This window comes from Aethalodelphis obliquidens, unplaced genomic scaffold (assembly GCF_003676395.1).
Source record: "Aethalodelphis obliquidens isolate GAN/ISIS:26980383/991018 unplaced genomic scaffold, ASM367639v1 scaffold55, whole genome shotgun sequence".
NCBI lineage: Eukaryota > Metazoa > Chordata > Mammalia > Artiodactyla > Delphinidae > Aethalodelphis > Aethalodelphis obliquidens.
Genome location: NW_020837999.1, coordinates 1828900 through 1845446, shown reverse-complemented (window position 1 = coordinate 1845446; position 16547 = coordinate 1828900). Strand labels below are relative to the sequence as shown.

At 37.6% G+C, this 16547-nt stretch overlaps 1 protein-coding gene across 5 annotated transcripts in view; it reads left to right on the top strand.

The window, feature by feature from the left end:
• The window catches only part of SOAT1 (sterol O-acyltransferase 1), a 57458-nt gene extending 43053 nt beyond the window's left edge, over nucleotides 1-14405 (top strand). For all 5 annotated transcript variants that reach the window (XM_027086189.1, XM_027086186.1, XM_027086187.1 and 2 more), the window contains 13 exons: nucleotides 224-372; nucleotides 1547-1606; nucleotides 2335-2442; nucleotides 3299-3581; nucleotides 4530-4608; nucleotides 5167-5248; nucleotides 5782-5827; nucleotides 6846-6975; nucleotides 8578-8675; nucleotides 9786-9884; nucleotides 10919-11054; nucleotides 11661-11806; nucleotides 13331-14405. In XM_027086189.1, the coding sequence (XP_026941990.1) occupies nucleotides 224-372; nucleotides 1547-1606; nucleotides 2335-2442; nucleotides 3299-3581; nucleotides 4530-4608; nucleotides 5167-5248; nucleotides 5782-5827; nucleotides 6846-6975; nucleotides 8578-8675; nucleotides 9786-9884; nucleotides 10919-11054; nucleotides 11661-11806; nucleotides 13331-13387 (1473 nt within the window). In that variant the 3' untranslated portion in view covers nucleotides 13388-14405. The remainder of the gene's footprint in view (nucleotides 1-223; nucleotides 373-1546; nucleotides 1607-2334; nucleotides 2443-3298; nucleotides 3582-4529; nucleotides 4609-5166; nucleotides 5249-5781; nucleotides 5828-6845; nucleotides 6976-8577; nucleotides 8676-9785; nucleotides 9885-10918; nucleotides 11055-11660; nucleotides 11807-13330) is intronic.
• The last annotated feature ends 2142 nt before the right edge of the window (nucleotides 14406-16547 follow it).

The following is a 16547-nucleotide window of genomic DNA, read 5'->3' as shown; positions in this document are numbered from 1 at the left end:
TATACATTCTTAAAAAGACAAATCATCATGTTGCTTTTTCCGTAGCAGTTTCTGAAACTACAGGTCAGCTGTAGAAATCACTTTTCTGTTTTTATTCCTGTGAATTCACTTATCATGGATTCCTTTTGATCCAGCTCTATTTAGGAGAACCCTTTAAAAAATGTCAACAACTCATAAGCTAGTTAGCTCCTAATGCTTTCCTTTATTTGTCTTAAAATTCTAGGAATTGAAGCCCTTTTTTATGAAGGAAGTTGGCAGTCACTTTGATGATTTTGTGACCAATCTCATTGAAAAATCCGCATCATTAGACAATGGTGGTTGTACCCTCACATCCTTTTCTGTTCTTGAAGGAGAGAACAGCCACAGAGCTAAGTAAGTATGAGTAATAGTTTCTTTTAATGCACAAGTCTACTCTAGCACAGCTCAGTGGTCTCAATGTGGATTGCACTAAAAAAAGCCTGGATTCACACCGCACTACCTTGTATTAGCCATGTATTGCTATTTTAAACAGTTGAAGGCTGGGTTTCTTCATCTTAATACGTGGATTATAACAAACATGCATACCTCATTTAAGACCATGCTGACTTATAAAATAACATAGCTAACGCTTGTTGAATGCTTTACATTTAAACCAAACAATGACCCTGTGAGGCACATAATATAACTGCATATTACAGGTTAGGAAACTGAAGCACGAAGCAGTTAAATGTTGTCCAAGATTACACAGTGGGGATTTGAACCCAGTGTCTGTGCTCTTCACTATGTCTCATACTGCCTCTCTATTGTACCCTATACAGTACTTGTAATAAAGTACAGTGCAATTAGTATACGTTATTTTAATTGGTCAGTCATCCAGAGCAGTAGAGGGAAGGCTATCAAAGGCCAGTGTGTGCTAATTTGCCATTTTGTACTTTCCTTGGCTTTATGCCTCTTTGGTCTCTGTCAGTCTCCTGTTCTGGAGACCTGTTTTGACCAGAATAGCTAACCATAGCAGAAGTGCTAATGGTACTGCAAGAAGCCCTAAAGAAGGTGATAATGTTAGATGTTAAAATGTGAGGTTTTAGTAACTGGAGGTAACCTTTTAGATCAGGAGGCTGTTAGGGATTGTTGGAAGACCTTAGGGGAGGGTATCATAAACATCAGTGCAGTTTTGGAGGACAGACCAAAATAGTATGTGAACTGAGGAAAGTATGGCTGGAGGCTTGTCCTAAGGGGTGTTTAGGAGAAGGAAGAGTGGTTGTCAGCCTGTGATGCCAGGAATGCATCTCCATAGGGGCTGGGCTGTGGGGCCTTTTGAGTGCTGCTCTAGTTAGGTTTGTCTAACATCTCTTCCTTCCTAATCAGATATGTCTGCACCTACCTCACAGCATTGTTCAGAAGAAGCAAATGACAAAACATGCATAAAACCCTAACACAGTACCTGGGTCATAGTGAGAAGGCAGTTAATATTTTAAGCTGTAGTTGGTAATATTGCTTTTCTTATCCATAGGTTTAAATTTCTTGTAATACTTGAAGTACTCATATTTTAATTTTTTGCTCTTCCCAGAGATCTGAGAGCACCTCCAGAACATGGAAAGATTTTTGTTATAAGGCGATCTCTCTTAGAGTGAGTATTTTTAGCTGCTTTTTTTTAATTATTTGCATTTAAAAAAATCAAACTATTCTGATGGTTAGAATCACTGAGTACTCTATGAATGTTTAATAGGTTTGTTCTGTATTCATGTAATACATTGGTTTTGATACTTCTTCTTGTACATTTGCCATCTCTTGCTCCTCCTTTCTGAACTTTTGGTTCTGTATCTAGTTTCAAAGGAGGAGTTGGAGGTAAGAATGGTTATTGGTCCTCTGATAAATTCCTTGAAGTTGTGCTGCTAGAACAGAAATTTTCTAATTAGGTAAACCACTTCAAGAGAGTTTCGGTGGTGCTGTCTTCTTGATACATAAATTTTTTTCATCTCTTCTTTGGCTAGCCAACTTTTGAGACTTGATAGTTTTCTCAGATTTACTTATTTTAGAACCCCGATTGTGTAGATTTTATGGGGGAAAAAATAGGAAGTGTAAATTAATTGTGGCAACTTCATTTGTGAATTGAAAATTAAAGGTGCATTTTGAGTAGGTAATGAATGTGTCTTTTGAAATGTTGTCTGAGTTGATTATTTATCATTGATTTCTTCATTAGAATACTGATATTCATGAGTAATGTTCTGTGATTACTGTTTGAGATGTTTTTGGAGTGTGGATTAAGCATCTTCTGAACTGCTTTGAAGTAAAGTCTTTAATATATGGTGTTTTAAAATTAAATATCGATTAATTTTATTGGAACTACATTTACAGTGAGCTGTTTGAGGTGGACCACATCAGAACGATATATCACATGTTCATTGCCCTCCTCATTCTCTTCATTCTCAGCACACTTGTAGTAGATTACATTGATGAAGGAAGGTAAGACAGTGTATCTGTTTGCTTAGTTGATGCATGGGGTGTTGGGAGTTTTCACTATATTTAAATTTTGAAAAAAGATGATTTGGTTAAATTGCTTCAGAAAATCCCAAAGCAGCTGATTTGAGGGTGAGAGTTCTCCCTCCTGAAAAGTACAACTATAAAGAATATTAGAAGTTTTATGACTTTTATTTTTAAAATGGTCTATTTTAATAGACCATCTTAGTAGTTTCTAGGTAGTTTTCCTAAATGAGAGAATATTGTATATACGACTTACCAATTTTTCTGCTATGGTATGCATTTTAGGTTGTTTCTAAAAATAGGTAGTTATTGGAATTTAACGTTTGAAAAACGTGATTTTTTTAATATAAAAATCAAATTATAACTAAAAATGACAGTGTGATAATCATACATTGAATTATGTGCTTTATTAGTAAATTAAAATTTGAGATAAACATAATAGTATATTGGATTTTCGAATTGTACTATTTCGTTCTGCAAAATCATCTTTTGTACATAAATTATTGCTATTTAAATATTTTAAGTATTTACTTTGCTATAGCGTATTTTAGAGTTTAAAATGTATTAATGTGAGAATCTAATCTTTGAGAAATTCAGAGTCTTGTTACCTTAGGTTAGTAGTTTAGGTATCTTATGTTCAAAGACCATATTATCCTAGAGCTTTTAGAAAATAGATAAATAAGTTGTGAAGCTGAGGCTTAGGAGCACATGTGTTACATCCATGACTTCTGTGTATTAGCGTTGTTGTGTCTCCTAAAGTTGAAAGTTTTTAATTTTATAAGTCAGTGCTTATTAAAAATCCACTTATGTGTTCTTTCTCTGTGCTTTTTTCCCCCAGGCTAGTGCTTGAGTTCAATCTCATGTCTTACGCTTTTGGCAAACTTACTGTTGCTATGTGGACGTGGTGCACCATGTTCTTATGTACACTTACAGTTCCCTATTTCCTGTTTCAACGCTGGGCCAGAGGCTATCACAGGAGTTCTCATCCAGTAGTCCATTCTGTCTTGCATTGCTTCCTTTTTGTGGTCTTCCAGATTGGAGTTCTAGGTTTGGGACCACTTTATGTTGTATTAGTGTATACACTACCACCAGCTTCCCGATTCATTGTTATACTCGAACAGGTAAGGTTTTGAGTGTTGCTCAGTACAATGCTATGCTTAGTTAATAATAATAATAATTGTTATTTTTTGTTGTATTCGTTGGATAAATTTTCATATCTGGTTCTTTGTGCTATTATCTATAAAATTAAAGTGTTAAACTACATCATCTTGTCTTTTTTTTTTTTTTTTTTTTGCGGTATGCGGGCCTCTCACTGTTGTGGCCTCTCCCGTTGCGGAGCACAGGCTCCGGACGCGCAGGCTCAGTGGCCATGGCTCACGGGCCCAGCCACTCCACGGCATGTGGGATCTTCCCGGACCGGGGCATGAATCCGTGTCTCCTGCATCGGCAGGCAGACTCTCAACCACTGCGCCACTAGGGAAGCTCCATCACCTTGTCTTTTAAAATTCGTTCTACCTTCAGTGTTCTCTGATTCTTGATAATTGAAATAAATTACACTGAACTGTTCTGGATGAATTCAAATTTTGTTCTTGAACACTTTTTGTAGAAGCCATCTAAAGTATAAAATATTTTTGTAATTAAAAACTCTACTTTTGAAGTGTCAGATTCATTGTTTTGTCATATAGCCATCTAAAAGATTTATTTTGTTTGTACGCCCTTCAGAATTTTCTGACTTTTATTGGCTATCTGTAATGCTCGGTTTGGCTGTCTGTAATGCTCTTTTTGACTGATGGCAAGGACCCTTTCAGGAGACTTTCTTTGAACAGGCTTTTAATTTCTTAATTTGTAATATACCTGTAACAGATGGTGCTGTTAGTTGCAAAATAATTTGAGTAATAACATGTCTCTCTTTAGAGTTTGTTTTTCATTTGTTTTAGTCCATAAAAGTGAGTTTGAGTTGGTATATACAAAATTAAGTTCTTTGTTTATAATCTAGTGCTGTTCTGTGGTTGCTTATAAGAGACAAGACAGTGAAAGAAAATTCATCTTTTTCCCCCCCTGCTTTGTAGATTCGTTTGATAATGAAGGCCCACTCATTTGTCAGAGAGAATGTGCCTCGGGTACTCAATTCAGCCAAGGAGAAATCAAGTATGTAATTCCATAAGTCAAAGGATTATTCACAGGGTATTTCAACCTTTGGTGTTTACTGGGATGGCATATTACATTCTGTAGACATTTATGTTTGATTTTAAATACAAGGATCCAAAAAAAAAAAGAAACCTGTTGGGAAGGGAGGAAAAAAATGTGTATATGATCTGAAAGACCTTCTCACTGTTTCCTGATTGTCCCTGTTTTACCTTTGGTTCCCCAAATTTAAAACATTGATCATTAGACTCTTGCAACTTCTGCGTTATTTGTATAGAATGTTAATAGAGTCATTACACCCCATGTGCTTACTTTTCTTGAATTGCTGCTTCAAACTCTAGAAGTTATGTCTAAGTCACAGGAGTAACTTAGTTTAGAGGGATTGGTAATATTCAATTAATTTAGGAATAAGAAGTCATCATTTTGGGAGAGCAGGAAGAAACAACATGAGCTAAGGAGAGGTAGCTTTTTGTCTTCCCTATTCTGTGCTTATTTTCCTCTTTCAGTTTTGCTGAAAGAAATTGAAGAGCCTCCAGTCTAAGCATAGTTTTCCTTTTCCAGGCACTGTTCCAGTACCCACAGTCAACCAGTACTTGTACTTCTTATTTGCTCCTACCCTCATCTACCGTGACAACTATCCCAGGTAATGGCATTATGAAGCAGAAATGGGGTAGCACCAGGAGTGTGCCAGGAAGGAGGTGGGGTAGGTAGACCAGTTCATGTAGGGCTACAGAGCAGTTGGAATGGGTTTTAATTTTCTTGCTGGCATGGGAAACCCCAAATCGTGATTCTAGCAATCTGATTTTATTTCAGTCATTCTTGACAGAATTGTACAAGTATTTCCTATGTCAAAAATGATGTTCTGGGGGCTTCCCTGGTGGCGCAGTGGTTGAGAGTCCACCTGCTGATGCAGGGGACATGGGTTCGTGCCCCGGTCTGGAAAGATCCCACGTGCCGCGGAGCGGCTAGGCCCGTGAGCCATGGCCGCTGAGCCTGCGCGTCCGGAGCCTGTGCTCCCCAACGGGAGAGGCCACAGCAGTGAGAGGCCCGCGTACCGCAAAAAAATAACAGAAAAAAAAAAAAAAGATATTCTGTGTGGGAAGATACTGTGAGGACCTTTTTAAAAGTTCATTTATTTACTTTATTTAGAAAGTAATTTTGTTTCTTCCGTTTTAGGACTCCCACTGTAAGATGGGGTTATGTGGCTATGCAGTTTGCACAGGTAAATTTTTTTGTGTGCTTATGGTTTGTTGGCTGGTGGGAGATGGGGATTTGAATATAATAATAAATATATTTAAAGTGTTGTTTAATTCATGTCTCCTGGGAGCTCTAGAACTCTTTTTTAAAAAAATTTATTTATTATTTATTTTTGGCTGTGTTGGGTCTTCATTTCTGTGCGAGGGCTTTCTCTAGTTGCGGCGAGCGGGGGCCGCTTTTTCATCGCGATGTGCGGGCGTCTCACTATCGCGGCCTCTCGTTGCGGAGCACAGGCTCCAGACGCGCAGGCTCAGTAGTTGTGGCTCATGGGCCTAGTTGCTACTAGGGATGTAGTGGGATCGCAGCATGTGGGATCTTCCCAGACCAGGGCTCGAACCCGTGTCCCCTTCATTGGCAGGCAGATCCTCAACCACTGCACCACCAGGGAAGCCCTAGAACTCTTACTGAAGTCTTTAAACTATTCCCAGTTCAGTAAATGGTGTTTGCTTTGCCAATACATCAAAACTAATTTTCTACAATTAAAAAAAAATTTTTTTAAGTAAAATAATTTCATCTGGTTACTTCAGTATGCATCTACATTAAATTCCCCCTCCCATTCTGTTTTTTATTTTATTTTTGGATGTATATCTGTGTGGATGTGGTATGACACTCCCTCAACCCCTTATCAGAATCATAAATCCCAGAAGATCCCATTTTAAAATCTTGTGTCAATCAAATACCCATTTATGAAATAGGTTCTTTTGTTATGAGTTTCATGTAGCAGGAAAAAGAGATTCCAGAGTCTGATCTTTTAAAAATGCCATCTGGTAAAGGGTTGGGAATAGGTATGGTAGAAATTAGGCTTGAGTACTATCTCTGAAGGATTACAGTTCGACAATCTTATACACTAGTGTTAAATGGAATATATGTGTAAACGTTAGTTTACAGGTCACGTGTATGTATGTTCTTTTGAAGGAAAAAAATCACTTTTTATCGTTCCTGATCAAGCTATCTTTATTGTAATTATCTTTGTTGTGTTCCAGGTTTTTGGTTGCTTTTTTTATGTGTACTACGTCTTTGAAAGGCTCTGCACCCCCTTGTTTCGGAATATCAAACAGGAGCCCTTCAGCGCTCGTGTTCTGGTCTTATGTATATTTAACTCCATCTTGCCAGGTAACATGGGTACTGGTTAATTTGGCTGTTCATAAAGTTGCAAGGAAAATAGAAAGCCATTGCGTGTGAGCACCTTTGATTTACCTGCTTTTCGCTATAAACTCATCTATGCATCTATACCCATCTTTAACCTCTTTCCATCTATCTGACAGGTGAAGCATCCTTCCAGTCCCTGGCCAATCTTTCCATTTGTCTTCTTTCACTCAAGTTTTGCTTTCTCTGACTGTGGATAGTCTGTATTCATGCTTTATCTTCCCGTTCACTATTCACTGTAATCTTGCTCCTAATCTGACCAGGCCATTGAAATGACCTTTATTAAAATCTCTAATCTCCTCTAGTAGTTGGCTTAGCTCTTATTCTGTTTGATCTCCATGAAACATTGGGTGCTGTTGACCACATTTTGAAGTCTGTCTTGCCACTTATTCTCCTGTCTTTCTGGCCATACCATACATAGCAGTGAACCAGACATACATACTCTTTATTCTCTGGAAGCTTGCAGTTTAGTTATATTTACAGTTTCCTTTACTTACTCTTTCTCTTTCCTCTACCCATTATATGTTGGTATTGTTTTCTGCCATCACGTTCTTTCTTCCTCTCCCTCTCTCCCAGACATCTGCTAGTAATCCTCCCTGATTGCCCCTCAAGATTTACTCCAATAAATTATTTTATCTGTCCCTCTGATGGGATATGTGTTACATATGTGTGTCTTCCTCACTAAGCTGCAAATTCCATAAGCTTAAGCATTGTATCTTATAGCCAGTCATAGTCTCTCCTACATTGTCTTATACATAGTAGGCTAATATGTTTTGAAAAAACAAGTGAATGAAAAGGATGGGCATGTAAATGGGTATTTTAAAATATAGTGTAATATATAATATACTAAGGTGCTGTTGAACTTTGTCTCATAGTGGAGATGACATTTAACATTGGGTATTGAAAAATAAATAGGCATTTGCCGGGCAGAGGGGTGGTGGAAAGTTGCTTCCAGGTAGTGGGGTGGATTCAAAGGCATGGAGTATTTTGGAATAGCAGAAGTTCAGTTGCGGATGATGTTTGCTACATTGGGAGTAGAGGCAGAGATAAGTTAACCTTGTCACTATTGACATTTTGGGCTGGATAATTCTTTCTTTGGGGGGCTGTCACGTGCATTGTAGGATATTAGCCACATCCTGGCCTCTAACAACTGGATATCATAGCACAAGGCCCGCTTCTTGAATTGTGATAACCAAAAATGTCTCCAGAATTGCCAGCCATCTCCTGGGGGCAAAATCTCTCCCAGTTTTAAACAGCTGGTTTAGAGGAATACATGGCCAGATTTTAAAGGACTTTTACCACCAAGTTAAGCCATACATCTAGGCATTTCCATTAAAAACAGGCTGGGTCATTTTTGTCTATAAAACCCACTTGGAAGAAAGTTATTTCTTTATTAGGTTAAAATAATTAACTTTCAAAATACACTCTATCATTTCTGGAATGGGTAAGCTGGAATAATAGCTTTTATTTTACAAAATAATTCCAGCTAAGCAAATGACGACATATAATTAACTGATTGGTATGTGAGCTGTTTGGAAAGAGTCTTAATATTGTTCATCTTATTTTTAGCTGTGCTGATACTGTTCCTTAGTTTTTTTGCCTTTTTGCACTGCTGGCTCAATGCCTTTGCTGAGATGTTACGCTTTGGTGACAGGATGTTTTATAAGGTAATGTGTACTTGGACTCATCTTCCTTTTCACATTTTATTTGTGTACTCGCTGTTAAGTATTTGAGCATTGTTAGCTACTAGCTTTTTAACATCAATGTTGTGAAATCGTTTTCTTCCACAGGTTTTACCAATATTAAGTCTGAAATTCTATTACTGATTTAAGTGACGTAGTCTTGTCTTTTCTTCTACCTCTAAATCTCCCTTAGTACCGCATTTGGTTGCTGCTGGATCCTGTATTGGTGATTACAGTGGGAAAGCAGGTGTCCAGAGGGCATTCTGAGACTTTGCTGACTTTTTATTCATTTGAAATCGGCTGTCTGGTGCTGTAGGAGTGATCTCAGCAAATTATTCTATTTAAGATTGTTGAACAGTTCATGAAGGAAGTAACTTTTCCCTCCTTTATTGTGAAAGGCATTAATTCTGCTTCAGATAGTATTCTTACACTTCCAAAGTTGGAATTAAGTTGTAGAGTAGAGGCAGAGTGGTTCACAGTGTTCTGTAATCCCACCTGAAGCCCTCTAGAATTTTGTCTGTTCATGTTTTGGCAACACTCCAAGCCTACCCCTCCTTTCTCAAAGAAGCAGCGAGTGTGTGTTGCAAATTTTATGTCTTATTCCATTGGTCTGATCTTAGAGTAAGAAACAGGATATATATAAAGGAGCACCAGGAGTTGGAGGTAGCCCCCATCTCACTCGTGGTACAACTTAAATTTTGCTGTCTATGATACCAGCAAACTGCTCTGAGGGTTATCACCCTATCTAAGTCTGTGTGACCTTAGAATTCTCTCATTGTGTTTTAGCAAGGTAAGGGGGATTTACTGATAGTTATTTAGATGAACATTAGATTTAATGATTATGTTGTGTATCTTCCATCATAACTTGTGTGATAAAGAGATAGTGAACCTGGGAACTTAATCATCCATAGAACTAGGATTAGTGTCACATTGAACACTAATAACCAAAATGCCTTTGAAGATTTTTCTGACATCAGTGTATGGACTAACAATTTATCATAACACACTCTAGGTGTTATATTATGTGTGTATATTCCCTGGGAGTAGGTTTTGCTTTGGTTCTGTGTATATGTATACCTTTGCTTTTTTCCTTAGGACTGGTGGAACTCCACATCATACTCTAACTATTACAGGACCTGGAATGTGGTGGTCCATGACTGGCTATATTACTATGCTTACAAGGACTTTCTCTGGGTAAGCAGCGAGATTTAGTTAATGTTGTTTAAGAAATGGAGATTCTTTTCCAGAAAGTATTACTATTGTGCAGCTGGAGGAAGTTATACTTAGTTGTCTTCAATGCTCTTGTGAGCCATTAATGTCTTAAACCTTCTGCTTTGAATAGCACTGCTTAGAGACCAGTATCTACAGTTACTAGGACTAAGACCATGTTTTTGCTCTGGATTTTGATTTTACATGACTACAAAGTAAGAATGCGTGCAGGCATTTGGAGAAGTTGAAATGATCCACCAGTAATGGATCATTTTGTTGGAGTCTCATTGCCAGCAAATAATCTCCCCTAGCTTTTTCCATTTGTTTTTTTGTTTTTCTTCCTTTGTTAGAAGTGGAGAAACCACCTATGTTCGGATTTACAGCTCTCCGATATAGATTATTAATATATGTCTTTGAGACATTCTTTAGAGCATCACTTATTTAGACTGAAGAAACGTAGTCTTGAGTCTCATGGTTGATTAACGTTGGTATCTCTGGATTGCAGGTTTGAATTGTTAAGTAAGGGCACTATTTGGTTAAATGACAGTGTGTTGTGGTGCAAATAGCACAGTATTCGAATGTTCTTTCATTTATAAATGTAATTTGACTTATGGAGGCAAGTCCCTTGTTTCTAAATCTTAGTTTTGTTACCTGTAAAAATGGTACCTGCCCAATCTACCGTACAATGCTACTCTAGATTTGATGTGTCCGTTTAGCAATGAAAACTATGTTTTGTCAACCATAGTGAGTTACAAATATAAGTTATTAATGTTTTTGAAAATATGCTCGATCTTTCAACATTAATGGTTTTGAAAATATGTCATTTAGTAAAGTAAGGATTTTTAAGCATAGATGTTTTTGTCATTATTTTAGTACATTGGATTACTCCAAGTAGACTTAGAAAATCAAATATGAATATAATAGGTGCCTTTAGTGTGTGTTAATTATAAGTCTTATGTACTTCATGTTTAATTACTTACTTTCTGAAAATTGCCTCTAATATTTTCCTTTTACCCTAGTTTTTCACAAAGAAGTTCAAGTCAGCTGCCATGTTAGCTGTCTTTGCTGTGTCTGCTGTAGTGCACGAATATGCCTTGGCTGTTTGCTTGAACTTTTTCTATCCAGTGCTTTTCGTGCTCTTCATGTTCTTTGGAAGTAAGTATCTTGGCATCTCCTGAGTACTGAGTATTATGCTAAAAGAAATTTAGAAAATAAAATATAAAATCAAAGTAGAAAACTAGATAGTAATACCATTTCAAGGCAATGTTTGTTTATCAGATGGTAAGAACATTAATTTTGAGTAATTATGTACAACTCTGTTGCAGGATGCTTACACTTTGATGTAGAGAAATGAACTAAATAAGCTCTTGAAGACTGTTGATAACACTGACTTGGTAGCTCATAAAAACGATAAACAACCTCGCCATTCTTAAACTCTGTTCAGTGTTCACTCCTTGAAAAAAACTAACCCTTTTTTGGGTGGGGTGGAGAGGGACAAGTTAGAATAGGAATGCGTCCATGAAATATGTTTTCACCTGTTCTGAATACTGATTGCTTTCCAAATAATCACTGATTAATAAATTTAAACAGTGAAGCTTCATTTGTACTTATGGGACCAATGGCCAGCATAGAACGTGTATATACACAGTTGATGCTGTTTATGATAACTAAATGATTGTAGCAGATATCTGAGGCCCCTCATCTCCTGGTAGATTTTGTTTTGATGACTATATATATTTTTTGTTGTTTTCCTAACTTCAGTGGCTTTCAACTTCATTGCCAATGATAGTCGGAAAAGGCCAATTTGGAATGTTCTGATGTGGACTTCCCTTTTCGCGGGCAATGGAGTCCTCCTGTGCTTTTATTCTCAAGAGTGGTATGCACGTCAACACTGCCCCTTGAAAAATGTGAGTCATCAATCAGGCTGGAGTGGTGAAGTAACCTATTTGTCCCCTGATTGTGAGGGTTGGTGGGCAGTGTTAAGGGGAAGGGAGTAGTGGAGATGGTGATAAATTAATGTTAAGGGGAGGGAAATGTGGAGTAAAAGCAGTAACTTATCTTACTGCACTGTCCTTGAACTTTTTCTTTTCTTTGGTTTTCTTCCCATTGAACTCTCCTAGTTCTTGGTTCTCTCTCTCTTTTTTTTTCTCTTTATCCGATTTTTCTTTAGCTCCTTCTAATATTCTTCCTGTGCCCTGAAAATGTAGGTCTTCTCCAAGGTTTTCCCAGTGGCATGTGTATCCACCCCCACCCCCAAATATGCATCTTTTACCTCTTCCTTCCCGAAGTAATAAACTCTATAAAAATGTCCAGCTAGACTCATATGCCTAGGAGCCCATTTCCCTTTTTTTGTTGTATTTTTCTTGTTTGTAATTTTGTAAGAGTCTCATTCTTAGAGCTTTAGTTTTCGGCTGCTTGTAGAAAACTCCCAAATATTTGGGGTGGGGGGCTTCTTGATACATCTGCTTGGGTATTTCTCACGGATACCTATAACTGAAGATGTTTAAAATCAAATTAATCAGTTTCTCTCCCAAAGCTTCTGTCCACCCTGATTTTGCTATGCTGCCCTCGCATCCCCTCCTTATTTCCTATGAGTCCCCTTTGTGCATTTGAACTAACTGCTCTGGACTCTGGACTCTGTCTCTGGTCACTCTGCTCTTTGCACTCAGATTTCACCTGTCAGATTTTATCAAGATCTGATTAGGATGCAGTGTCGTCCATGAAGCTTATTGATTTATTTATTTGGTTGGTTGGTTGCTTGGTTGCGCTGGGTCTTAGTTGCGGCTCGCCGGCTCCTTAGTTGTGGCACATGGGCTCCTTGCTTGTGGCATGCGAACTCTTAGTTGCGGCATGCATGTGGGATCTAGTTCCCTGACCAGGGATCGAACCCAGGCCCCCTGCATGGAGTCTTAACCACTGCACCACCAGGGAAGTCCCCATGAAGCTTTTTTAAATTCCTGCTCTAGTCTCTTTTCTATTTCTGAACTTTCATACTATTTCATCTGTTCCTCGTTTAGATAATTCAGTAATCTAAGCTTTGTATTATAGTAATTTGTGTATATTATCATCCTTAACCTACCACCATTTAGATTTAGGGCCACTAAAAACAGGACTGTGCTAAAACAAAATGCAAGATACAGAAAAAAGGTAGTGCCTCTTTAGAATTTGGTCGGGAGTCCGTGCAGTTGTGTAGAGTTTACTGGACTTAGCTTCATGTAAAGCTTCTAAATCAAGTAAATCTGTGCTATAGATAAAAATGATGAACATCTTTTGAATTAGTGAGCTGCTTATAGCTTGAAGGTTACTGAAATGCTGGGAGGCATTTTAGAGACGTGCCATGTCTAACATCAACACCCCCTATCTACCCCATATCTCATACGTACAGTGCACACAAATAAACTACTCTTCCATTCTTTTTTTTCCCCTCAAAGCCCACATTTCTGGATTACATCCGGCCACGTTCCTGGACTTGTCGTTATGTGTTTTAGAAGCTTGGACTTTGTTTCCTTCCTTGACTGAAGATTGGGTATTCTACCTGATTTGGGGCCAGCGTCTGTTTCCAGCCGTTACTGAAGTTATCTGTGTTATTTGGACCACTCCAGGCTTTACAGATGGCTCACTCCATTACTAGGTCACCTGAAGCTGAGCTGTTAGAAGTTTCCTGGAAGCTTGTACGCTTTTAAGCAGTTCTTAATTTTTTCCTTTTTGGGAGAAGGGAGACTTGTAGCTGATATAATGACAGATTTTTGCTGGGTCATATCAGCTTAAACCTCAGAAATTCTGTTTTGTTTCTTGATTGCATCTAATTAAAGACTAAACATCATGTTTTCTTGGCCACTGAATTAGCCAAAACATTGATGAAGAAATCGTTTAAGTACCCCTGGCTTAGAAATTTTTTCATGTGCATCGTTGGAATGTATGCTCATTAACCATGCAATTGGGAAAGAAAATAATGTGGAATGTTTTGCTATTTCTAGTAAAGAGAAAATATCTATTTTTCCAAAGATAATCTTGTTATATATCCTAATTTGTATTTTTTTTTAAAGTTCAGTTCTATTTTTATCTTGTTTTTGCTATACAGTGTAGGTCGTGATATCTGTGAAGCAAAATTATCCCTTTCACCTTGAATTCTTGAGTTTGCATCCATAATATTATATATTGAGGGGGACAGAAGTAGGAAGGGAAAAAGAAGTGGCACAGGACAAAGAAAAATATTTCCTCTTTTAATTTCTAAAGTAATTTTTAAAAGAACTTGCAGAGTCAATAATGTGTTTAAATTATTTTATTGTGGAACTTATGTGGAAGATAACTTTTGTTGTTTAAACTTTCAGGTAATAACTTCTTTGAAGTTATTTAGAAGTAACCTTTGGTACAGTTATTTTATCTAATAAATACTGACATGAATTATTTTTCAGACTAGTAAGTCTGTTACATAAGTAATAATCACCACCATTAATATTAAAGGGAATATTAAAGATACAGAAGCTGGCTTCTGCATTTGCTCAATTATTATACTTTTTTTTTCAATTATTATACTTCTAATGGTAGTGTACTTTAGTTGCAATAAATTAATAGGTGATCATTTTCAAGAAAATGTACTTTATTGTGTGATGTTCCATGTTATCAGATGCCTATAGCTAATACAGTGTGGTGTGTAGGAATTATTTTGGTTGTTTGAATGACACATGATTATGTTGGTAAAGACTGAGCTTTGGAAGGGTTTTTGAAGACCATGTAGGTTCAACCCAAAGAAGGGAGGCTTATGAATTACCCAAAATTTGAGAAGCAGCCAACTTGAGAAACTATCTTGGTATTCTAGCAGCCCTACTGCTATCCAGAAAGTTTTGAGAAATCTTTTTCAAATTGTTTTCAAAAAGTTAGTTTGAATCTCACAAGAAGGTAAGTAAAGTTTCTTAATAGTCACAACTTAATTTATACCGCAAGGTCTCAGCTAAGTTTCCCATACCTTTGGTCCAGTTGAGTTTGGGCAAATCCAACCTCAACAGACAAAAGTGTACCTCAAAGAAGGTTATTTTTAAAAGGGTATTCCAGGACTTCCCTCGTGGCGCAGTGGTTAAGACTCCACCTGCCAATGCAGGGGACACGGGTTCGAGCCCTTGTCCAGGAAGATCCCACATGCTGCGGAGCAACTAAGCCCGTGAACCACAACTACTGAGCCTGCTCTCTAGAGCCCAGAGCCACAACTACTGAGTCCGCGTGCCACAACTACTGAAGCCCGCGTGCCACAACTATGCACACCTAGAGCCTGTGCTCCACAACAAGAAAAGCCACCACAGTGAGAAGCCCGCACACCACAACCAAGAGGAGCCCCCGCTTGCCGCAACTAGAGAAAGCCCGCACACGGCAACAAAGACCCAATGCAGCCCAAAATAAAATAATAAATAAATAAATAATTTTTTAAAAAAAAAGAAAAGTAATGAATTTAAAATTTCTTTCCTATAAAGTATTAATGATAGTAATCATTAGTTTGGGTGTGTTATCTAAGAGAACAACTAATATCTCTAACTTTGTCATAAATTTGTTAGAAGCTCTTATTCTCAATTCTGGGTAGTGAGGGAAAATGGAGGGGTTTTTTGTTTGTTTTTGGTGGATTAATTACTGCAATTGCCTAGGTAAAGTTGCTTCCTCATGTTAGAGCTTAATTAGAAAATTGAGGCTGCTTTTACCCCTCTCGGTAACCACAACATTTGGAAGCAAAAGGAGTAGTGGAAATGTTTTTTCCGTTTTCAATAGTTACAGGGTGAAAGTGGATGATATTTGCAGGTTAAGAAAGTACAGTGTGTAAAGTAAGTATTCTATGTTTGCATACACAGATTATGTTGTAGAAGTAATTCATTTAGTATAGGCAATTTTTATCATAGTTTAAAAATTATACTTACCTGAAAAATTGAATCCTGAAGTCTTTATAGGAAACCTAACAACATTTATGTTTTAGAAGTTGGTCATGTGGGCTACATAGCATGAATTGTTGAAGTCTTTTATGCAAAAATATTTTTGTTTTGTGCGGTCATAAGTAATTTTGAGTAAAGTTCATTGTTTTCTTTGGAGGAAAATAACGGAGATGAACTAACATAGCTGTAGTAAGCAGGTGGCCTGGTGTAGTATAGTAATTTATACATGTTACTTTTGAAACCTTTAAAAAAAAATTGTTAGGCTTAAGCCCAGCATGTAAATCATGGTGCTTCTGGTTGAGACAGGGATGCAGGGCTGGAGCCCTTGTTTGGTTATATCCATTTCCTCTTACCCCCAAATACCCAGTTTGAAAACCACTGGTGTGGTGAAAAAAGTCCATGCACAGCCTTGTGATTAAGATAGCCCCATACTTACTAGCAGTGGCACCCAAAGTTGCTTAATTTATCAGAGCCACAGTTTTCCTCATCTGTAAAATGGGGATTAATAACTACCTCATTCGGTTGCTGCAAACCACTAGCCCAGGCAGAAATAGGGCCTCGTTATTTTCTTACTCTCCATAAATTCCAAACCTAAATCCTTACTATTATTTCATTGGAATCCTTAAAAAAAGATCTGGGATGGCGGGGGGGTGTTTCAAATGCTGCACGCTCCCAAGAATATATACTTTTAAATAGACTCTCAGGCTGATGGTGAATTGGCTTTGCACCTTGATAG